Source organism: Doryrhamphus excisus, chromosome 12, assembly GCF_030265055.1.
Source record: "Doryrhamphus excisus isolate RoL2022-K1 chromosome 12, RoL_Dexc_1.0, whole genome shotgun sequence".
NCBI lineage: Eukaryota > Metazoa > Chordata > Actinopteri > Syngnathiformes > Syngnathidae > Doryrhamphus > Doryrhamphus excisus.
Window position 1 is genome coordinate 4334263 of NC_080477.1, and position 25391 is coordinate 4359653.

General features: G+C 38.7%; 1 protein-coding gene across 8 annotated transcripts in view; it reads right to left on the bottom strand.

Moving 5' to 3' along the window:
- trip4 (thyroid hormone receptor interactor 4) overlaps window positions 1-25391 on the bottom strand; it is a 53852-nt gene that overhangs the window by 10460 nt on the left and 18001 nt on the right. For 4 of the 8 annotated variants that reach the window (XM_058089748.1, XM_058089747.1, XM_058089746.1 and 1 more), the window contains exons 4-12: window positions 22573-22788; window positions 22412-22490; window positions 20680-20785; window positions 20373-20588; window positions 20163-20286; window positions 14966-15159; window positions 14731-14855; window positions 13042-13133; window positions 2184-2286 (exon numbers count right to left, since the gene is read on the bottom strand). In XM_058089748.1, the coding sequence (XP_057945731.1) occupies window positions 2184-2286; window positions 13042-13133; window positions 14731-14855; window positions 14966-15159; window positions 20163-20286; window positions 20373-20588; window positions 20680-20785; window positions 22412-22490; window positions 22573-22788 (1255 nt within the window). Of the gene's footprint in view, window positions 1-2183; window positions 2287-11667; window positions 11749-13041; window positions 13134-14730; window positions 14856-14965; window positions 15160-20162; window positions 20287-20372; window positions 20589-20679; window positions 20786-22411; window positions 22491-22572; window positions 22789-25391 lie in introns of those variants that run through there. The other 4 variants (XM_058089744.1, XM_058089749.1, XM_058089750.1 and 1 more) reach the window with 2 other exon arrangements.

Consider the following 25391-nt stretch of genomic DNA (forward strand, 5'->3'; position numbering starts at 1 on the left):
CTGTGTATTATAGCGTTTGTATTGACGTGGAAAAACTTGATCCTTATTGTTTTTGCATTTTTGTTATTCTTGTTGTGCATCAACAGGACTGAAGGTGAAATAAATCAGCTATTTTTTTGGTATTTTCGCCTCGGCTTTTTGTGTGTTATATTGGACTATGAGAAGCGGAGCTACGGCAAGCACGAGTCAGAAACTTTATGCCCTGCAAGAGGAAGCGACAAAGGAAGGTTAGCTGCCGCTACAGTACATTCAGACATGCAATAAAGACATGTCGATCTAGAATGCACTATATAAAAAACAAAATTAACTTGACTATAAGTCACTTTCGTGTCATTGGAAGAATCAATACCTGTGTATGAAAAATATCACCCAACCTTTGTTTGAATACAAAAAATGATTGCATATTGTGTTTCAAATTAAAAACATAAGGTCCTCTTCAAGTCGCCACATTCTCGCAGTGGATGGGTTTGAGTGCTTAGTGATTCTCGTTATGGCCAATTCATTTGAAAATATGAAAAAGCAAATGCAAAAATGTTTAACCTTTGCCAAGGCCTTTTGTGATGTCACAGATGAGCGGGCTTCCTTATGTGCTTGGCTGTTGGCCGGATACACTCTCTGCCCTCCATCCAGCTGTGCTTCTGTGTTTACAATGCTAGCAATGCTGTTAAAACGTGTTTATTTGGGTGGAGGTCATTGAGCAAAAGTCTGTGTAGCATTATAGAGTGTGCATACAGGGAGCGAGGTTGCAATCAGTGGTTGTACCCAAGTTTTTTTAAACACTGGTCATCCCGCAACAAACATTACACCTTACTGATGCTGTAGAAAACCTAAGGCTAAAAACTATAACTAATTACCATTGAGAGACGTCTTGAAGAAACCTCTTTTCTTGAGAAACTGCGGACTGTCCAGTCTCTACATCCAGATCGGATTTGGGATCCAACACATATGGTTGTCTGATAAAAGCGGACATTTTAAAAAGATAAATCGCCATTTATGTAACTCCATAGGAGTCCACAACTCACTATAAAGGACAATTTGCATAATATGTCCCCTTTAAATGCTGACTATTCATCAATCTATAAAAGAGGCCAAACCACATAAACAATCGCTGTAAGGTTTTCAAAACATTAACTGCAAAAAACTGCAGCAGCGGGAGCCAAGTAGAAGTGGATTTCAGCAAGCATTTTGTTACAGCTTCTCAAGGGACAATACAGTAGATATTAAACTTGGTTAAAACTTAGACAAGTCAGTGCACAACTTGGAAAGCAGTATTGATTTACTGCCCTCTGAAAATAACTTGGCACACAGCCATTACTGTCTAAATAGCTGGCACCACAAAGTGAAAATATCCAAGTGTTTGTATTCCAAGTGTTGGAATGAAAATCCTCTTACACTACATCACAGAGGTGGTGGAAAGGGGACCTATTATTCTCATTTTTCGACCCTTCGTATTGAGTTGTGGTCTCTTATAGAGCAGCTATGCACAAAAATTCGCACAGACAGCTTTTTAGATTTTGCAATATTTGCACCTATTGCAGCTGTATTACCTTTGATTTGTGGTTACTGCCAAAATGGACTGTTTTAATTTATTCCACCCATGACCCACCTCCGGGCATGCCCAATCCGCTGTGATTGGTCACAGGAAGGAAGTTTGTCCCTCTGTGACATCACAAAGGGTCAGTTTTACCACACCTCTTGAAACCGAGCACTTTGAGCCATCCAAAATTTCTTTCAGGGCTCACTTCCAAATGCGAAAACCTCATTATCTGAAACTTTGGCATCATTTAACACAATAATACAACATTCCAACTACATTCATAGGTCAGAAAAGTGGAAAAACCCTTTAAGAAATGTGAGAGTGTACTGAATTTGGAGAGATACTAGCATGTGTGGGTACTATTATAAATCACTCGACACAGCAACATTTCACACACAGCTTGTCCCCAGGAAACCTGACACAAAATCATATTTACAGATCTGTCTTGGAGATTGCAAGATAATGCTTTGTGTATACCAGTTGCAAAACAGTTATGAAGACCTCTGGTGAATATTCAACAACATTTTGCATGCTCATTTAATGTGTTTGTGTAAGTGAGCATAGACGATGAACAAAATTATGATTTAATGGTGTCTGAGGCTATTCCAATGCACGCATTTTGTCTAATATTCAAAGGAGGACTTACAGATTTTGTGCTTCCCCTTCATTGGGAATTTTACCAGGAGCTCCTGAGGACTGGAGCAGATAAAGACAAATGGCGATGCAGACTCCTCACATGCACTCGGAAACTGTGGGGAAGGACAGACATGGGGTAAAAATCATTAAGCATCCCACTGACCAAGCATGACCATTCGACATCGTTTATAGATCGTGAATTCTTGTCATGGACTGTATCACCGTACTAGTCATTCCCCCCAAAAAGATCTCAAAACAAGGTCTGGGTCAGGTTTTATTGGGGTGCCAATTGAGTATTTTACCGTATTTTTCCATCACAATTTATACACTCTTTTGCAAAGTTTTGAGGAAATCCATTGAGATTTAGGGGTGCCACCTCACACATAAACTTTTTTTAAATTTCGAAAAATGTGCAATTTCTAGTCTAATTGCCAAAAAGTTGACCTGGAAATGTTGAGTACAATGAACTTCTATACAGCATCATTTTCTATAGGGTTATCAAAGTAAATATATTTGTTTTCTCTTTGGGCAGATTGGGTATTTCTCAGAATTCAACTTTCAAGATTCCCCATTCATTTGTCCTATTGACAAAATGAATGGCGATAAATGGGACATGTTCACATGGCCTTACCCTGAATTTTATGTAGCAGTGATGGATATTTGACATACATATAAAGTTTAAACACTTTGTTTTTTATTTTATTTGTATTTTATTGTAAACACAAGAGGCAATAGTCAATAGTAACACATTTAAATAACAAACTCTCTCTACTGGCAAACTCATAGGGATAAGAACATTAACTAAACTTCAAATTTAATTGCTCAGTCTATTGTGCCAGAGTCCTCTCCAATGAGGAAAATCACAAAGGAGAGATTAAATCTGAACTGAACCTCACCAGTGCATCTAACCCCAGATTTGTCATCCCACCTGCCACCCAGGAGTAACCCTCCTAATTCAGGGATCAGCTTGGGTTTGCAGCAACAAAGCTTTGGCTGTGGTCATGTTCAACTGCCTGCAGCACATTCTGCAGGTGCTGCTCCTTCCTGGCCATTGCGACAAAGTTGGATGTGAGTTTGACGCCACGCTTGGCAGTCATTCAACACATTCATCGCACAGACATTGACCGGACTTATTTTGAACGCAGCACCAGAGAGGAGGCAGAGAGATGTGTATAATCGCCGCCTGACTCTGCGACCAGGCCACGAGTGGAGACAGCCTGTTGCATTGGTGACATCTTCAACTTTGCAGCCATTAACATAACACCTGGTCGGCTGAGGATATCAGGTGGAATGAAGACTAAAATAAGAAATGGACAAGTGTATATCAGATTATGTAGGACTACAGCACTACTCTCAATAAATATGAAGCGTCAGTAACACTGTATACTCTATATTACGGTTGTTGATGTTAGGCTTGCTCAGCTATTAGCTAACTGTCATTAGCAAACTGTAGCTAGCTAATGTTAGCTACAGTAGAGGCAATGAGCACTAAATACCTATAAATATGACTACAAATCAATCAGATTACAAAGACAAAACCACAAATTTGGTGGTAATATGTAATAGGAGTACTATAAATACCAACAAAAACATAAAGATCACCTGAGAGTTCTCCATGGCGACCAGTGAGCACTGTTCACTTTATTCCACAAAAACAGATGTATGGTGGCACCCCTAAATAATCATGTATTGGAAAAATATTTTGTATGTGTTGTTTCTACATATATTGGAACACTTTTAGTACCCAGCCATATCAAAATTAAATAATTGTGTTTTTTGATGCACCCTAATACACACACACACACACACACACTATATATATATATATATATATATATATATATACATACACACACACATATACACACATATGTATATACACACACATATACACACACATATGTATATACACACACACACACATATATACACATACATATATATATACACACACACACATATACATATATACATACATACATACATATACACATACATATATACATACATGCATATATATATATATATACACACATATATACATATACATATACATATATACTCATATATACATATATATACACACATATACACATATACATATATACACACATATACATATATATATATACACATATACATATATATACACACACATATATGTATATACATATATACACATATATACATATATCTATACACATATACATACATATATACATATACACACATATACATATATAGTAGCTGCAATAATTCATTGACTTTGTGACACACACACATTGAATGATACAGTTCATACCATTTGTTTTTTTTTGCAACAGAATACTTTCTATTACACCTCTGCCTTGGAGAGTTTGTCTGTAAGTAATATGCAACTATGATTATATGATATGTTTGTGGCTTGATAAATGTGCGACCTGCAGTGTTCTTTAATTTAATAATGTCCAGGTGTCATGTCACGTATTAAAAGTGTCTTCCTTGAGTAGAAGCGTCATGACACTGCTAAAAACAGCTACCTCTGACGATAACTCCATCATAAATACTTGTAATTTAAGATTTTGTTCAGTGCGACTTATATATGTTATTTTTTCCTCTTTGTGACATGTTTTGTGTCTTACACTCAGGAACGGCAAAAAAAGTAAAATGCTGTAGACCAGGGGTGCTCACACTTTTTCAGCATGCGAGCTACTTTTAAAATGACCGAGTCAAAATGATCTACCCACTACAAAAATGCAAAACATCTATTTATTTTCAAATGTATTGAGGATTATTTGTACGTACAATGTATGTTGATGTACCTTACATAACCAAATGAGCCAATATTGCAAAACACACATAATTATGAACTATTATATATAATAGTTCTTTTATATATTATATATAACTATTAAAATATATAACTATTAAAATTTTTTGTAATTACCTGAGTTTACTTTGATGACTTGCACTGAATTGAACCAGCCAGGGATGCATAGTCCGGACAGTAGCTGCTGATAGCCAGCCTCAAGCACACTTCCAAATGTTTATCAGTCATGGATAATATCCGTATCATAATATCCGTATAATATTCCATATCCGTATGGAAGTGATATGTTTTTTGCCTTTTTACTTGGTCCAGTTTTTGCCTTTTTACTTGGTCCAGCTCCTTCACTCATTTTAGTGACCATAAACTTTAGCGAGGGCTTAAAATCTCGCAATTCGCCGACTAGCTTAGCACTTTGCATCGTTGTTTACGCATGAGCGGTGACCTAAAGGTCAAAATTCAGTTGTCATCTGACTGGTTGTCCTGTATGTCAATCAAGTAACGGCGATGGATGATAGGCTGACATCGTAAGTTCTGCTGCACTTAGAGACGTTGTTTGATTTGATTGGTCACCCGAAGGGCAACATTCAGTTGTCATCTGAATGGCTGCCCTGTATATCAATCAAGTGACGGCATTGATGCTGGGATGATATTTTTTTAATGTCACGCCGCGATCGACCAGCGATCGACCAGTACCACCTCCGCGATCGACCGGTAGCTCGCGATCGACTTAATGAGCACCCCTGCTGTAGACTATGTCATGTCATTTTTCCAATAACTTCTTTGATTCATGTTATTTGTAAGTAACTGTTATAAACCCATTGCTTTATATCATATTCATTATTTACCATTAATTTTGTATCAATATGGTGTCCAATGTTGAAATTTCTGTCATGGGTATGAAGCAAATTTATAGTCGGGTCTTAAGCAACAAGGGCACCTACCAACCCACATTCCGGCAATTATGCAATGTACATATACGTATGTGATACTGAGAAGATGTTGTGTAGACTGCTGTGGCTAAGATACATAATAGAAAGCTCTTTCTCACTGTGATATTGATTTGATTGGTCTTTCAGGTGACAGTCTGGAATTCACTGACACAGTGACAAAGGAGTCATCTTTTCAATCACAGGCAGCCAATGTCTCTAAACTCATCCAATTTACCCCAGTGCTATCAGATCGTGCCTGTGATTGAATCTAGGCTCTCTTCCTGAGGGCATGCTTCCACTCCCCCATAACACACCTCTCACTTAATCACAGCTTCTCCAGTTCCCTCGGAGGAGCCTGAAGGTTATGACGAATGTGGGGCTTTCACGAAGGGATATCATCATAGTCAGTAATCTACCCATATGGTCTATGGTATGACAAACTGGGAAGACATGATACAGTAGAGATATTTATTACATGGTCCATGACTTCTGTCTAAGTGTAATACATAAGTGATAACACATCTAAACACTTAGGTAAAGTCAAAGAAAAATAGTTACTTGTGAAAAAGTCCTTGACTCCTTCATTCTGTAGCACAGGGGTCGCCTCAAACTTGTGACGCTAGTTTGAGAACCCCGCCTTTATATAAAATTTTAATGTTAGTGCAGCCCGTGCGAGTTTGATTTGGATGCTGTTTGGTATCATGTACCCAGAAATGACAGCGTAAAGCTGTGTGCACACCAGACATTGATGCAATTTTGGCCCGCCTGTTTTGCTTTTTCTCTCATCATACATGACTGAGATCACCACCGTCACTGTGTAATACAATGTACTACTCTGAAAGTCTGAAGCTTCACTGTCATTTCTGGGTATATGATACCCTCTGGAGGCGCACAGAGCTCGACTGGTTCCAACGCCTCTTACCGGAGCTCCACCTGGTCAACTCGGCTTCCAGCAGTACTTCAGGCTCAGTTTGAGGACCTGCTAGCTCGGGTTTGCGCCAGCAAACCAACTACAGGTGCTTTATTTCAGCTGCTAAGTGCCTGTCCACCTGTCCCTGGTGAGTGTAGAGGTGTTTGTTGTGTCAAAATCAATAAATAAGGCGCTGTCAATGCGCTGTCTGGTCCAACAACAACAAGTTTCATGTAAAGCTTAAATAAATGTTAATAAAAAAAAAATACTGTTAATTTTAATCTGAACAAAAAAAAAATTCTACCCATCAACTATATGTGGTTGCTTAAATTTTTCTTATTTGCTGTTTTATCATTATTGTATTTATTTATTACTGAATCATTTTTGATTTTCTTTATTCTTGATTTGTTAATTTATTTTTTTCATCTTATTTTCTGGGCTGCACGGCGTACGAGTGGTTAGCGCGCAGACCTCACAGCTAGGAGACCCGAGTTCAAGCCCACCCTCGGCCATCACTGTGTGGAGTTTGCATGTTCTCTTGCGTGGGTTTTCGCCGGGGACTCCGGTTTCCTCCCACATTCCAAAAACATGCTAGGTTAATTGGCGACTCCAAATTGTCCATAGGTATGAATATGAGTGTGAATGGTTGTTTGTCTATATGGCAACCAGTCCAGGGTGTACCGTGCCTTTCACCCGAGGACAGCTGGGATAGCCCAGTGCAGCCCCATCAGATCAATCACGGTTTTCAAATAAATTAATCATAATGAATCACCATGTCTCACTATGTCTGAAATATGCTCTTTTTTACCGTATTGTTATTGAAAGGAAGACAAATTATAGGGCAGGATTACTGTATGAATATTTGTATGTATTAACAGCACCAAAATTTAAATTAAATTAAGAGATGGCACACGTGTCAGAAAATTTATTTACCTAACGCTGCTTTATTTAATTTTCGCCTCAAGTCAGCTGGAATATCCAGCACACCCCCACGACCCTGGTGAAGATACGCGACACAGAAGATGGATGGATGGTTCCTTTAACAGGAGATTAACTGTTTTATTATGAGGAATGACGACTTGCGTTCAAAAACACTTAATTCATTCATTTTTCAATAAAGATGAATGGATTTTATGGGATTTCCCAGAATCATTAAATGCCGAAAATGTACTGAGCATTAAGGGTTACAAAGTGAGTGACAAGAATACCCATGTATTGTTTTTATTTGCATTTCTGTTTTAGACCACGGTCACCAACCTTTTTGAAACCAAAACTGGGGCCTGATGAATGCAAAGGGCTACCAGTTTGATTCACACTTCTCAATTAGCCAATTTGCCTTTAACTATATGTTATAGTGAATAATTAATTATATTAATCTACTGAGGGGCAGAGCTGTAGAAATAACCTGGTCTTTAAGGCAGTGACGGAAACGCCGGGAGAGACCTGGGCCGATACAGAGAAAAAAGTCTGAAAATTACTGATTGTGAAGCTCCAGTTGCAGCACACCGTGGAGGTGGAAAGGGCGCACCGAGTGGGAAAACCTGGCGATGATCGGTCTTGGTCGGGCAAGACCGATCAGAGACCTGCAACAGAGATGCTATTTTGCAGAGTGCAAAGCGTCTAAAGCAGGGGTGCGCACACTTTTTCAGCATGCGAGCTACTTTTAAAATGACCGAGTCAAAATGATCTACCCACTACAAAAATGCAAAACATTTATTTATTTTCAAATGTATTGAGGATTATTTGTACGTACAATGTATGTTGATGTACCTTACATAACCAAATGAGCCAATATTGCAAAACACACATAATTAACTATTAACATTTTTTGTAATTACCTGAGTTTACTTTGATGACTTGCACTGAATTGAATCAGCCAGGGATGCATAGTCCGGACAGCTGCTGATAGCCAGCATCAAAGCACACTTCCAAATGTTCACTTCCAAAAAGTCAACCTCCCATTCTGTATGGAAGTGATATGTTTTTGCCTTTTTACTTGGTCCAGCTCCTTCATTCATTTTAGTGACCATAAACTTTAGCGAGGGCTTAAAATCTGACGCAATTCGCCGACTAGCTTAGCACTTTGCATCGTTGTTTACGCATGAGCGGTGACCTAAAGGTCAAAATTCAGTTGTCATCTGACTGGTTGTCCTGTATGTCAATCAAGTAACGGGGATGGATGATAGGCTGACATCGTAAGTTCTGCTGCACTTAGAGACGTTGTTTGATTTGATTGGTCACCCGAAGGGCAACATTCAGTTGTCATCTGAATGGCTGCCCTTTATATCAATCAAGTGACGGCATTGATGCGAGGATGATATTTTTTTTCATGTCACGCCGCGATCGACCAGCGATCGACCAGTACCACCTCCGCGATCAACCAGTAGATCGCGATCGACTTAATGAGCACCCCTGGTCTAAAGGGTTCACAAAACATACATAAACCGACCCAGTTAAAAGGAAAAGGAGAGAGCTAATGCCAGAGATGAAAGCCACAAGAGAGAGAGGTGATATTGCCTATTTGCGTTACGATAAACTAATTGTCATTGCCGGCACGGTGGTCTAGTGGTTAGCGCGCAGACCTCACAGGTACCGTTATAAAGTGATTGAACATAAGTCGTTAGCAATGGATGATTATTCAAATGTCTTACAATTGAAATTATACGGAAGAAAAAAAATATAATCGTAAACTGTATACACCTGGCTCTGATATAGGCACCTTCAATAACTTGATGGAGGAGCATTTTTCAATTGCTAATCAGAAAGCTGTGTTTGTTGGGGGGATTTCAATATTGACCTACTAAATCCAAATAAACATGAAAGTGAAATGATAAATTTATTAATATCCTATTTAGTATTGGTCTGTATCCTCAAATAACTAGACCTAGCAGAATTACAAATGCCACCTTAATTGATAATATTTTTTTAAATATTTATTTTTAAAATGAAGTTGAAAATAATATACTGAGTGGATTATTGATAAATGACATTAGTGATCACCTTCCAGTTTTTACTCTTTACAGTAGTGAATGTATAAAAAAATCAACAGAGAAGTATTTACTGCGTCAAAAGGATGCAAATTGGAGGAATCCATGAATGCATTTAAATGTGAATTATTACAACAGAATTGGGACATGATATATACAAAAAATGATACGAACAAAGCGTACAACAAATTTGTGAGCGTATTTAAACAACTGCATGACAAACATTTTCCAAGAAATATATACTGTAAAAAAGATAAGTGCTCAGAGAACCACTGGTTATCTAAAGGATTGCAAAATGCAGGCAAGAAGAAAAATACACTGTATAGGAAATTTATAAAAGATAGAACAAAAGAAGCTGAGAATAAATATAAGGATATAAAAATAAATTGATTGGCATTATTAGAAAATAGAAACAAGAATATTATAATAAACTGTTGGAAAGCAATAAGAATAATATTAAGGTTTATGGAACATATTAAATAACATAATTAAAAATAAGTCAAGAATTATCAACTATTCACAATATTTTAAGGAAGATAATAAAATTATAAATAATATGGAAGAGGTTGTTAATAGTTTTAATATTTTTTTGTGAAAGTTGCTCTGAAGCTTGCCGCAAAAAACTCAAAGGTAAAGAATCAATGACTGTAAGTTAATCGATATAAATCCAATGACTATGTTTCTCACACCTGTTGATGAAAAAGAGATAATGGATATTGTTACAGATTGTAAAAATAAAACATCAACAAATTGTGATGATATTGATATGAAGACTTTAAAAAGTGTAATTGAAGGCATTTCTAAGCCTTTAACATATATATGCAACTTCCAGATAATATGAAAGTAGCAAAAGTGATTCCTATATATTAGGCAGGAGAGAAACATAACTTTACTAACTATAGACCTGTCTCACTGCTGTCACAATTTTTAAAAATTTTAGAGGTTTTCAATTCTAGATTCTTGATAGCTTTATTGAGTAAAATCAAATACTTTCTGATGACCAATATGGCTTTAGGAATAATCATTGTACATCACATGTTCTCTTTGATATTACAGAAGAAATAACCAGTGCAATAGATAAGAAGAAATATGCTATAGGGCTATTTATTGACCTGAGTAAGGCATTTGACACAATATATTATGATATATCAATTAATGAGCTAGAACGATACAGTATCAGAAGTGTAGCATTACAGTGGGTAAACAGTTACCTAAAAAACAGGCAACAATATGTGAAAATGGGCGATCACCAGTCTCGATGTCTGGACATTGTATGTGGATTACCTCAAGGTTCAGTACTAGGTCCACAATTATTTAATCTTTATGTTAATGATATTTGTAAAACGTCTCAGAAACTTAGATTTATATTATTTGCAGATGGCACAAATATTTTTGTATCAGGAAATAATTTACAACATTTGTTCCAAGTTGTTAATCAGGAATTCATTAAAATAAATGAGTGGTTCAAACAAAATAAATTGTCACTAAATCTGAGTAAAAGTAAAATGATGATATTTGGGAAGTGTAAAACTAATGTACAAGAAACCATTCAGATTGAGGGTGTCGATATAGAGAGGGTGCATGAAATCACATTTCTTGGAGTTATTATAGATTATCAAATGACTTGGAAATCCCACATCAAATATATATCAACAAAAATATCAAGAAGTATTTGAATAATGGCAAAAGCAAAGTATATTCTAAACAGCAGAGCCCTGTACATTCTATATTGTTATTTGATATTACCATATTTAAACTATTGTACGGTGATAGGGTTGTACATACAAAAATACACTAAAACCACTAATAAAACTACAAAAAAACGCAATTCAAATCATTCATAAAGTTGGAGTTTTGGAACATAGGTAGGTACCTCACAAGGGTCGCAGGGTATGCTGGAGCCTATCCCAGCTGTCTTTCGGTGTGAGGCAGGGTACACCCTGGACAGGTATGTAATATCATACACAATCAAATGTGAAGACAAAAATGTACCTCATATCATATCAATATATCATTGATATCATGATAATATATATATAGACACACACACATATACATACATATATAAACACATAAACAACACTATACATATACACACACATATATATATATACATACACATACACACACACACATATATATATATACATACACATACACACACACACATATATATATATACATACACATACATATATATATATATATACACACACACACATACATACATATATATACATACACATACATACATATATAGCCATACATACACCTTTCCACGAGTTGTGTTGAACGCAGCATAATAGTAGAGCATAGAGTAGAGTAGAGTAGATTGGACAGTAGTGCTTTGGGGGGGGGGTGTAGAGCCCTACTGCATGGCTACTATGAGTTAGTGTTTTTCTGGGTCCGGCAGATTCTTTTTTTTCCCCGTCATTTTGAAACGCCGGAGATCCAGCACGGTGTCAGAATACTTTAAGCCGTGTGTTAGAAGCTGATTTTTGTATATGCCGATTAAGGGCCTGCTGAGCTCAGAGGGAACGGTAGTGTTATACCTTGGCAACAAATGAGCTATTGATATTGTATTCATGAGATGACTTGGTGATGAGAAAGAGTCCTCATTTAAGTTTGTCTCAGACTGGATTTTACATGTTCATGGAGGATATTTTGTGAGGAAGCATGACTGCAGCCACAACATAGTATGTATAAAGACAACCCAGACTAGAACTGTATATCTCATCAGAATCATTATGTAGCAATTCACTTTTGATAATGCATGGTATGCACTACATTTTGTTAACTGGGATACTCGTTGATTTAGTGTCAGATTGAATGATATGGTGTGTACTGTGTCGGGTGGAACTTAATGTACGCCATGGTTGTTACTGATGAAGAGGTGCAGCCTGACCTCTTTTGGCAGAAAAGGATATAGCATCAACCATGCTTAGTCATAACACAGAGTGCAAGAAAATCAGACACATAACTAATATATCCAAAAAACAGATGGAAGGGTAATGGATAATATACTAAATACCGGTAAATTATGCAATGTCCACAAATGTGGTTGTTCACCCCATTACCCCAAGGCTAAGAAATATGTAAATACTGTATTTTAAGAGGCACTCTCTGGGACTTTTCATTGTATTGCAAAGTGAAATTACACACCTGTACCACTGTTGTCAAACAAAGACAAGAGTTTAAACAAAAGCAAGCTTTTAAAAGAATGTGTCACGAACCTGCTCTTTGAACTCCTCCTGAGAAAGGCAATCACTGACATTGACACAGCCCAACAGGCAGCCAGTAGGGTAGGCAGAAGGAAACGTGGGCTCTGCACAGACAAAAAAGGAAACGCAGCACCAACGTGAATAAGTAGAAGTATCATCTAGCAATTTAACAATATCAAATACTGTCATTCACAGTGGTAGCTATTTTTTTTAATCTTTTCTGGTCTAACCTTGGTCCCTGTTGTATATACAGTATTCTACCAGTAGTTTGAACTATGTTTTGAGCCCCTTAAAATATAGGCACTCTGGAAATGATTGTAAAGGTAATGGTTTGATTTTATTTGAACATGCATCAGGTTACAACGGAATGCATCACATAATCAATTCAGAAATGTTTTGCACATGGTTGAATATTTACTGCTTTTAAAATGGATAATGCTGTTTAAATGTGGACCAGTCCAGCTGGGATAGGCTCCAGCACCCCCGCGACCCTCATGAGGAAAAAGCGGTAGAAAATGAATGAATGAATGAATGTTTAAATGTGTGTTTAAGAACGCGGAATCCTACTGTGTTCAGTGTGTACATTTCAATAATTTGTATAAATGAGACCTGTAATATTTGTTATCATTGTAATTTTTTATATAAATTGAGGGAGAAAAAGCAGTATTGGCCACAAATTTCGGCCAAGCAAAATCGGCCATCGGCTAAGGGTGATGGAAAAAAATCGGTACGGCATCGGCCGGAAAAAAAACATATCGGTCGATCCCTATTACCCATTATGTCATTGTATGGTCATATCACCTCGTACTCCGGTACGTGACAAAAAAAAAAAACTTAAAAAAACAAACAAACTAACTATATTAGGAAATCAGGAAATGAACAAATGTGGAGGGGTAGAATTTAATAAGCTTTGCTTCTTCCTACTCCTTTTGGACACGTGGAACTGTGAACTATGTTCAAATGAAATAAAACCAATACCTTAACGAAAACTGTTTTATTGACTGATTCATTGAGTGTCTGAAACAAGTCGATTTTAGAACAACTCATTTATTGATGGACTTATAATATAAGTACATTATAAAAACAACTGGTTTATCAATTAATCTTTAAACTGAGTGAGTGACTACCAGTAAGTTATATAAATAATGCTTTGTTCGACCTTTCGCTGAACAAATGAACACTGATTTAAGTAGGTGAAAGGGCAGTAAGCAACACAAAGGTAAATCAGCTGGCAACAGCTGGGGTCAGCAGTCTGATATGGGCAACAAAATGAAAGACTACCACCTCAGCGAAAGACACAATTCTCAGCTGTTATCACACACATCACTGAAGACTGCAAGCGCAGTGGTTGGGTGAAAAGACATTGGCACGGAGCGCTGAAAGCAACTCCGTCTGATTTATTGTCAATACAATTCATAAACTCATCTTTCTTTTCTCATAGTTGGAGATTAAAGAGCACATACGTGGAGGTGAAATTGGCTTAAAGCATTTGCTAATGTAGCCCCTTTGGCCATATTAAAATATTATCGCTGAGATAAAAAACGCTGAAAAAGCAGGAAAAAGTCTGTATCTTTCAATCCCCTTCTATTCAGTTTTTCCACCATTTGGATTGAAATAGCAGCGATCTACTGTGTGAATTATATAGTGGAGGAGGAGGAAAAAGTACATTCAAACCTTACAGCTTCAATTATTCAAATGTACCTTTTTGGTAGATGCAGCGGTACATGGCCTCCACCTCAGCAATCTCCTGAGGGGTGGGCTTCTTGGCTGCAGCAGAAATCCAAAGACGGCCACGGTGGGCTGTGTACCAAGTCCGCCCTTCGACTCTATACACAAATAGTTCTTCATTTCATAAGCTGCACAAACATCATCAATATGTATTTATGACTACTGGATATATATAAAGTTATGACTTTCAATGTGTGAACTTCTTAACCTCTTGATGCCTTTGACAAGGAGTGATGCCCATGGTTGGTGCATGCTGAGACACCAGCCTCCATCAGACATCTCTTGCAATTCTTTGTCTTGGAGCCGCAAACGGGACCGTTGATCTTCCTTTTTGTCCTGTGCCAAACTCTGTCCTTCCTGCATGTTCCTTCTGTTGTTCCCATCGCTAAGTACATCTACCCACTACAAATATAAACAAAATGTAGATAATTATTGCAAAATCAGTGTTACATAAACACACACAGAATAGCATATGGTGTCATGTGTGTAACATTAAGGGGAGAATAATACAACCCCTGGCAAAAATTATGGAATCACCAGTCTTGGAGGATGAAATGCCACAAAGCTAAAGTCATTTAAAACTGCAACTTTCTGGCTTTAAGAAACACTAAAAGAAATCAAGAAAAAAAAGTTGTCAAAAACAATTTTTTTAGATCAAGCACTAGGAAAACAATATGGAATCACTCAATTCTGAGGAAAAAAATTATGGAATCACCCTGTAAAATTCTATTTCCAAAACGAACACCTGCATCAGATTAAATCTGCTCATTAGTTTGCAGTTAAGAAAGAGTGCTCACACCTTGGAGAGCTGTTGTACCATGAGGACTGACATGAATCATGGCTCCAACACAAGATATGTCAATTGAAACAAAGGAGAGGATTATCAAACTTCTTCAAGAAGCTAAATTATCACGGATGTTGGTTGTTCACAGTCAGCTGTGTCTAAAATCTGGACCAAGTACAAACAACATGGGAAGGCAAGCATACTGGTAGACCGAGGAAGACATCAAAGGGTCAAGACCGAAAACTTAACGCAATATGTCTTGAAAACAGAAAATGCACAACAAAACAAATGAGGAACAAATGGGCAGAAAGTGGAGTCAATGTCTGTGACCGAATTGTAAGAAACTGTCTAAAGGAAATGGGATTTACATACAGAAAAGCTAAAAGAAAGCCATCATTAACCACCAACAGAAAACAAACAAGACTTCAATGGGCTAAGGAAAAGCAATCGTGGACTGTGGATGACTGGATGAAAGTCGTATTCAGTGACGAATCGGGAATCTGCATTAGGCAAGGGGATGATGCTGGAACTTTTGTTTGGTGCTGTTCCAATGAGATTTATGAAGTGGACTGCCTGAAGAAAACCTGCAAATTTCCACAGTCAGGGGCTGCATGTCAGGTAAAGGCACTGGGGAGATGGCTGTCATTACATCTTCAATAAAAGTTTATGTTGACATGTTGGACACTTTTCTTATTCCATCAATTGAAAGCATGTTTGGGGATGATGACATCATTTTTCAAGATGATAATGCATCTTGCCATAGAGCAAAAACTGTGACAACTTTCCTTGAAGAAAGACATGTAAGGTCAATGTCATGGCCTGAAAATAGTCCGGATCTCAATCCAATTGAAAATTTGTAGTGGAAACTGAAGAAAATGGTTCATGACAAGGCTGCAATCTGCAAAGCTGATCTGGAAACAGCAATCAGAGAAAGTTGGAGCCAGATTGATGAAGAACACTGTTTGTCACTCGTAAAGTCTATGCCTCAGAGACTGCAAGCTGTTATAAAAGCCAGAGGTGGTTCAAAAAAGTACTAGTGGTGTGTTGGAGATTTTTTGTTTGTTCGTTTGTTTTTCATGAGATAGTATCTCTGCAAAGTGAGTACTCTGCCAACATGTTAGCTCAATTAAGTTGGAAACATGAAGACAATTGCTTCCATTAAAAAACATAGGTTTTCTGACCTACTGTATAAATGTAGTTAGAATGTTGTGTTCTCGTGTTAAACAATGCCAAAGTTTCAGATAATGAGGTTTGTGCATTTGGAAGGAGGTTGAAAGACGGTTGGGCTGGCTCAAAATACTCGTTTCAGAAGGTGTGGTAAAACTGCCCCTTTGTGATGTCACAGAGTGCGGCCTTCCTTACAGTGGTAGGGTATTTGAGACAGTGCCGATTTTGCTGCTTTTCCCACTTGCAAAGTATGTAGATGTCTGTAATTAGTATCATAAGTGCTCTTCAACTGTGAGGGACGGAATCTAAAACAAAATTCCAGAAAATCACATTGCATGATTTTTAAATAATAAATTTGCATTTACGTGCATGAAATTAGTATTTGATCACCTACCAACCAGTAAAAATTTCAGCTCTCACAGACCTGTTTTAAGAAGCCCTTAGCTGCATAAGCCTCATTACCTCTATTAACAGCACCAGTTTGAACTTGTTACCTGTATAAACGACATGCTCAAACAAACAAACTCCAGCCTCTCCACAATGGCCAAGACCAAAGAGCTGTTTAAGGACATTAGGGATAAAATCGTAAACCTGTACAAGGCGGGGATGGGCTACAGGAAAATAAGCAAGCAGCTTAGTGAGAAGGTAACAACTGTTGGAGTGATTATTATAAAATGGAAGAAGTTCAAGATGACGGTCAATCTCCTTCGTTCTGGGGCTCCACGGGCATCAGTGATCATGAGGTTGGTGAAGGATCAGCCCAGAACCACACGGCAGGACCTGGTCAATGACCTGAAGAGAGCTGGGACCATAGTCCCAAAGAAAACCGTCAGTAACACATTACGCCGTCATGGATTAAAATCCTACAGCGCACGCAAGGTCCCACTACTCAAGCCAGTGCATGTCCAGGCCCGTCTGAAGTTTGCCAGTGTCCATCTTGGTGATCCAAAGGAGGAATGGGAGAAGGTCACGTGGTTGGAGGAGTAAAAAATGTAACTAAACTCGACTTGCTGTAGAGGAAGGAGAACACCGTCCCAACTGTGAAACACAGAGGTGGAAACATCGTGGGGGATGCTTTTCTCCGAAGGGGAATGGGATGACACTGTATTGAGGGGAGGATGAATGGGGGCCATGTATCGCCAAATCCGACAACCTCCTTCCTTCAGTAAGAGCCCTGAAGATGGGTGGTGGCTGGGTCTTCCAGAACGACAACGACCCAAAGCACACAGCCAAGGCAACTAAGGAGTGACTCTGAAAGAAGCATGTCAAGGTCCTAGAGTGGCCGAGCCAGTCTCCAGATCTGAACTCAATAGAAAATCTATGGAGGGAGCTGAAAGTCTGTGTTGCCCCCAAACCTGAAAGCTCTGAAGATCTGTATCGAGGAGTGGGCCAAAATCCCTGCTGCAGTGTGTGCAAACCTTGTGAAGAACACTACAGGCAATGTCTGATATCTGTAATCAATCTGTAAAAATCATACAATGTGATTTTCTGGATTTTTGTTTTAGATTCCACCCCTCACAGTTGAAGAGCACTTTTGATACAAATTACAGACCTCTACATGCTTTGCAAGTGGGAAAATCGGCAAGTGTATCTAATTCATTGTTGTCCCCTCTGTATATGGGCGTGGCTATAAGCCAGACAAGTGCCGCTGCCCCCCAAGCTTCCCCATGCTCTCCTTCTCTATTTACGTTGCTAGCAATGTGGCTCATAAAGGAAAGCCACATTTTTTTACAATTCCTAAAGTGACACAGTCTCGCAAAACACATTCCACGTTACTGATGCTGTAGAAAACCAAATGCTAAAGCTATTTACTATTGAGAGACATCTTCGAAACAACCCCTTTTCTAGAGAAACTTCGGACTGTCCAGTCTCTACTTCTGGATCGGATTCGGATCCAACATATATGGCTGTATGTCAAAAGTGGACATTTTAAAAGACAAATCATCATCACTCTTATACCGTTTATCAACTCCTATGAAGTTAGGGGCACAAAAGAAAACCATGAAACCATGCGGGAACCATGAAATACCGCAGAATAGGTGCAGATTCTGGAAGATATAGAAAGCTTTTTGTGGCGATTATCCAACTCAATACAAAGGGTTAAAAATTGGCAGGTCCACTTTTAGGAAAAACCAAGGCAGTGTTTCCCACCAAGTAATTTATGTGTGGCAGCCCGTAACGAATAACTTTGGACCGCCACAATTTGATAGATGGCGGTACGCAAAACTCCACTCTGGATTCCCATGCAGTACAAAATTAAAGTGGAAAATAGGAAGTGTTTCTTTTGTCATGCATGACAAAAGAAATGAACTCAGTGGTTCCCAAAGTGGGGTATGTCAATTGCCATAGGGCAGGGGTGCACATACTTTTTCAGAGAGCTACTTATGACATGACCAAGTCAAAATGATCTACCACCTAATAAAAATACAAAACACATATCTCTGACGCACACGTCACTGCGCATGCGCATACAACTGCAAAGTACTGCAAAACTCAAGCAAGCTAGCGAGTAAGAAAGGGGATAAAAATGAGTGGAAAAGCTGGACCAAGTAAAAAGCCGAAGACCTACCACTACCATACGGAGTGGGAGGAGGACTTCTTTTTCACAATGTCATTTTCAAAGTGCATTTGCATCATCTGTCAGTCTACAATAAGACGCCACCTTTTTTTCAATGCCATGCGATCAGTGTTGGGCACATTACTTTAAAAAAGTAATTAGTTATAGTTACTAGTTCTCAAATAAAGTGAGATACACCAATACAAAAGTAACTAGTTACCAGTAAAAGTAACTATTGCATTTACTACTAGTAACTACCGCTACACTCCCTCCCCCGTACCATTAGGTTTCTGTAGGTTTGAGTTACTCACACAAGACATGGACAAAGTTTTTAAATGCCGTAACGCCGTTTATTTAAATGCCGTTATTCCCATCTATTCTGTGTGCATTATATCAACAAATAAGTCTGAATGATTACTTTATGCATCAAGACTCATTTCATCTTGAAGATTTAATTTATATCGACTTTTCCTTCAATTTGTGATGAAATTAATATACAGACTTAAACCGTAGCCATCCTGAGTGGGGAAAAAAAAGGGAAGCTCAAATGAAATCATTCAAATGAAATAGATTCAAAGGGAATGATGCCAACATCAGAGTGGAAAAAAGGTGTGTAGGATGATAAATTATGATAAGTGCTCATGTCAAACTTTATCCTAATGTCACCATGCAAAATGCACATTTTTACCCGGAATTACTATAAAATGAATGAAACAATGAATTATCGTCAATATTTCAAGTTAATTCACATAATAAGGTTTTAAAGTGTGCAGCAGTAGGGGGGTACATGGCTTCATGTCAAATGTCTGAAGGGGTACGTGACTGTAACTACTGGATTAGATGCTCAAACCAAGAGACGAACACAGAGGTGAGTGCAGTATGTAAAAAGTGACTTACTTCTGGTGCACTTTGCTTTATGTTTGGGTTGAGCAGTTCTCTGAGGTTCTGTTTTCCACCTTGTCGTTCAGAATACACAGGGAATTGTAGAGTAGAGTTCATTGCTTTGAGGGTCTCATCTAATCTGCATAATTAATATAAAATAGTAGAAGGGCATAGGCATACACCATGACAACCAACCATGAGATGATGGCATATTATCTTGCTCACTCGTTGTAGTAATTGTTCAGGTTGCTTCTCTCCTCAATCACTTGTCTGCCAGCAAAGTCCAAGGTGATCTTTCGGTCTTTACGAGATGCATGACGAAGCTCTCTCAGCTCCTCTTCCTTTTTTCTGAGTTTATCTCGCTCAGTAGCAGACAACCACTGGTTGGATTCAGTGGCAAAGTAGTCTGACTCGTCATCTAATACCTGAGTTCTCTTCACACTGAAAATACAAGCAAAAATGATATGTGAAATGCTCTTTGAAACATTAGCATGGTTGTTAAACATCAAATGAGTCAATTAGTAAAGCGTACCTATTTCTGTCATATTCTAATAGTTTTTCTTTGTGCTGGATAGCCTTCTCCAAGCCAGCCTTCATCTTAGATTCTTTAAGTGCCGGGTAATCCCTTTCGCCACAATCTGTCCCAAAAAAAATACATTCACATGTAGGGTTGGGCATCAAGCATCAATGGGAACCGAGACTAACAGTCCAATTCTCCGGAATCATTGGTGTTTTTTTAATTTTATTTTGATTCCCATTTCCGATGATTGACCGGCCCCAACATAGAAGACGGTGAACACCAACAAAGAAGTGGCAGGAAGCATTTGTGTTCATCCATTTCAACCGTGGACAGTGTGCGACAGTGCTCAAAAGTTTGCCTGAAATTCTGTATAAAAAATAAAAATAAATAAACACATTCGGCGTAGTGCAACATTCGCAACACCATCATACAATGCAAAAGAGGCTGCACTATTAACAAGATTAAACACCGCGGAATTCCCGGTGTACAGAGCATTTTGTTTTTCACACGCTACGCTGGCCTTCTTCCAACCAGTCAGTTAAATAAAACAATAAATTGCATTAATCTTGCGCCAACAAAGCAGCAAAAAATGTATACTCAAATATCCAGCTAAAATAAGGCTGTGTACTTTTTCATAGACAAACGATGTGACATTAACACTAGCTTGAGCCAGCAAGTAGGCAGACCCCGTGAAGTGTTAGTCCATTCGCCGCACTTGTTTGATATTCTGCACACAGGTTAACAGGAACTCAGTAACAGTTACACTTTGTCTATTCAGCACCATAAAATACTCACCAACACGTGTTGTGTATTTTTTTTCATGAGATTTTCAAAAATAAAATCATTTGTGAACATGTTCGATGGAAAGAGACTTCAAAACATATACATTCTAGTTCAATGGCTTTAAAAAAAAAAAAAATATATATATATATATATATTAGGGTGCATCAAAAAACACAATTATTGAATATAATAATATATATAATATTTTCAATATATACTGGTTGAAAATAGACCTGTGAGAAATTTAAAGTTAAATAATTTATAATACCGAGTTATAATTTTATTTTAAGACAGCTGGGATAGGCTCCAGCATCCCCACAAAACTTGTGAGGATAAATGGTAGAAAATTAATGAATGAATGAATGAGTGAATTAATTAATTAATTAAAAACACAGCACTTGAGTGGTTAGCACGTAGGCTTCACAGCAAAGAGTTAAAGCCCACCCTCGGCCATCTCTGTGTGGATTGCATGTCCTGCCATTGCATGCGTGGGTTTTCTCGGGTACTCTGGTTTGCTCCCACATTCAAACATGCTAGTTAATTGGCGACTCCAAATTGTCCATAGGTATGAATGTGAGTGTGAATGGTTGTTTGTCTATATGTACCCTGTGATTGGCTGGCGACCAGTCCAGGGTGTACCCCACCTCTCGCCCAAAGACAGCTGGATAGGCTCCAGCACCCCCACAACCCTCGTGAGGATAAGCGGTAGAAAATGAATGAACGAACAACCATGGAGACATTCATTTCATCCAAGAACTTTGTTTGAAGCAATCATTTAAACCATGCAAACTTTTAAGGCCCTAAGAATCGGAATTGTTAGCAACTGGAATCAAAACAAGGAATTGCAATCTGAACCGTATTCGCTGAAATTCAAATGATGTCCAACCCAACTGTAATCCTGAGCTGATTCAAATGATGGTTCAATTGATGTGATTTTATACCACTAATTACTGATTCTCACCTCCCATAAGCTTCTTTCTTAATTTCTGACTTTTGTTTGAGTCACGTAGTAGGATCTCCTCCTCCTCTTTGGTGCAAACCTGGAGATGCAAAAAAACATAAAAGTAACGATTGGCTTTCGATTTAATTGTAAAAATAAATTGATTAATAAAACTCTATTACCAGTTTACTGCAAAAGAGGCAGGGTCCAGATCCCTCTTGCTCACATACAATGCGACCACAGCTGATGCAGTTGTTGATAAGTCTGTGCTTCTGAGCCAGGCACTCACAGCTATGTTGGCCAGGGAGAATCACCGTCAGCTTGTCCTGTCCCTCTTTGCAATATAGGCTTGTAAACTTGTTTTTCTTCTTTGTTAAATAAGCACTATTTTCTTGAACCTGTAGTTAAGAAAGGTAATAATGCAATGTCATTAAAATACACGTTAGACAAACATTTTGATTCACAGGCAACAAAATGGGGTGGGGGAGAGTGGGGGCAGACTATATATCTGATGCATGCACACTATTTCACACTTACAGTCGTATAAAAAAGTTTGGACACCCCTGATAATTTTCAAGATTTTCCTTTATAAATCATTGGTTGTTCGGAGAAGCAATTTCTAGTTAAGGCAGGCCAAGAAAAAAATCTCAGATAAACAGGCAAAAGATGGTGAGAACATTCAAACTCAACCCACAGACAACAGACAACCCAGGTACAAAAACCTACAACATGATCTTGGTGCAGATGGTGTCATTGTGCATTGTTCAACTATACAGCACACTTTGCACAAGGAGATGCTGTATGGGAGAGTAATGCGGCAAAGATTTTTTTGCGCACATGACACAAAGAGTCGCTTGAGGTATGCTCAAGCACATTTTGGAATAGGGTGCTGTGGACTGATGAAACTAAAATTGAGTTATTTGGACATAACAAGTGGTGGTATGCATGGCAGAAGAAAAACACAGCATTCCAAGACAAACACTCAGTAACATTTGGTGGTGGTTCCATCATGCTTTGGGGCTGTGTGGCCAGTGCAGGTACTGGAAAGCTTGTTCAAGTTGAAGGCTGCATGGACTCCAGTCAGTATCAGCAGATTATTGCTAACTATAGTCAAGAATCAGTGACCGAGTTGAAGCTGAGCTGGGACTGGATACTACAAGGCAATGACCCTAAACATTGCTCAAATTCTACTGACAAAAAATGAGATGTTTTGTAAAGAAGGATGGTCAAAAATACCTTCAACCAGAATCCGGACCCTCATTGTAAGCTATAGAAAGCGTTTAGAGGCTGTTGTGGCTGCAAAAGGAGGATCTACTAAATATTGATGTACTGTTGGGGTGCCGAAATGTATGCGCCTGCCTACTTTTGCTTAGGTAATTATTGCACAGTTTCTGTAAATCTTGTTAACTTCATTATCTTCTCACTTATTACTGTGTTTTTATGCTATATGATATATTTAACTGAATTTGCTGATCTGAGGGGCCGCACGGTGATCTAGTGGTTAAAACACAGTCAGGAGATTTGGAAGACCTAGGTTAGATTTTCCACTTGGTATCTCTTGTGTGGAGTTTGCATGTTTTTCTCCCGGTACTCCGGTTTCCTCCCACATTCCAAAAACATGCACGTTGTTAATTGTAAACTCCAAATTGTCCATAAGTATGAATGTGAGTGTGACTGTTTGTCTATATGTGCCCTGCGATTGGCTGGCGACTAGTCCAGGTTGTACCCCACCTCTCGCCCGAAGACAGCTGGGATAGGCTCCAGCATACCCGCGACCCTAGTGAAGATAAGCGTCATAGAAAATGGGTGGATTGCTGTTACGAAAAAACAATGTTATAAAAGGAAAATCTTGAAAATGATCAGGGCTGCTCAAACGTTTCCATACAACTGTATAATTCAGTCCACTTGGAATTATAAGTCTTATTTTATCTGTAAATGTGTCATACAATTTGCTGTGTGCTTTTTTTCATGAATAATTCACCCGGAATGTACCTGAGTAAAAGATACACTACTTACAAAAAGTTAGGGATATTCGGCTTTTGGGTGCAGGACAAGCCTAAAATGCATTAAAACCTTTACAGGTGAACTTAATGTGACCTTCTCTAAGCTTTTGAATGCACATGTCCAACTGTTAAGTGTGAAACCATAATGGGACCAAGACGACACCTAACAATGGATCAATAGTCTCTTGCCATTGGGATGCTTCAAACAGGACGTTCTCTGATGGAAGTGGCCACTGAGCTTTGAGTGTCACAGAGTGTCATCAGCAGGTTGCAACAAAGATATCGAGAGACTGGAAGAATCACAGAAAGGCGTAGACGTCCTTTGGCCACATCCCGTGCTGATGACCGCTACATAGTAAACACTGCCCTGAGAAACCGGATGATGAAAGCCAACAAGCTCAACTCCAGGCACGTTTAAGGGAGGTGAAAGGCATACAAGTGTCACGTCAGACCATCCGAAATCGTTTACATTAGCGTGGTCTGCAAGCTAGACGACCTGCATGGTGCCTGACCACACCATCAGGCACAGGCATCATCGTCTCGCATGTGACAGGGAGCATTTACGCTGGACGAGGGACCAGTGGACCTCAGTGCTGTTATCTGATTAAATTTGATTCACACTGAGCAGAAATTATGGCCGACAACGATGTTGGAGATCTCAGTGAGAGCACTATGCATCAGCCACTGTTGTCACCAGGCGAGCTTTTGGTGGTGGTGGTGTGACAGAGTGGGCAGGGGTGTCCAGTTGGTACAGAACTGCCCTATACTTTGTGACAAGCCCATACTACCTGAATAACACTATTAATCCAGTGATTGTGCCCCTACATGAACAACACAGGCCTAATTTCCTCTTCTTCTCTGCTCCTGCTCATCAAGGTGGCATCATCAGGGAACCGCTGTTGGAGACTGGTGTGCCTCAAATGGAATGGCCTGCACTTTGTCCAGACCTGAATCCCATTGAAAACCTGTGGGATCAGCTGAGTCGCCGTGTAGAGGCT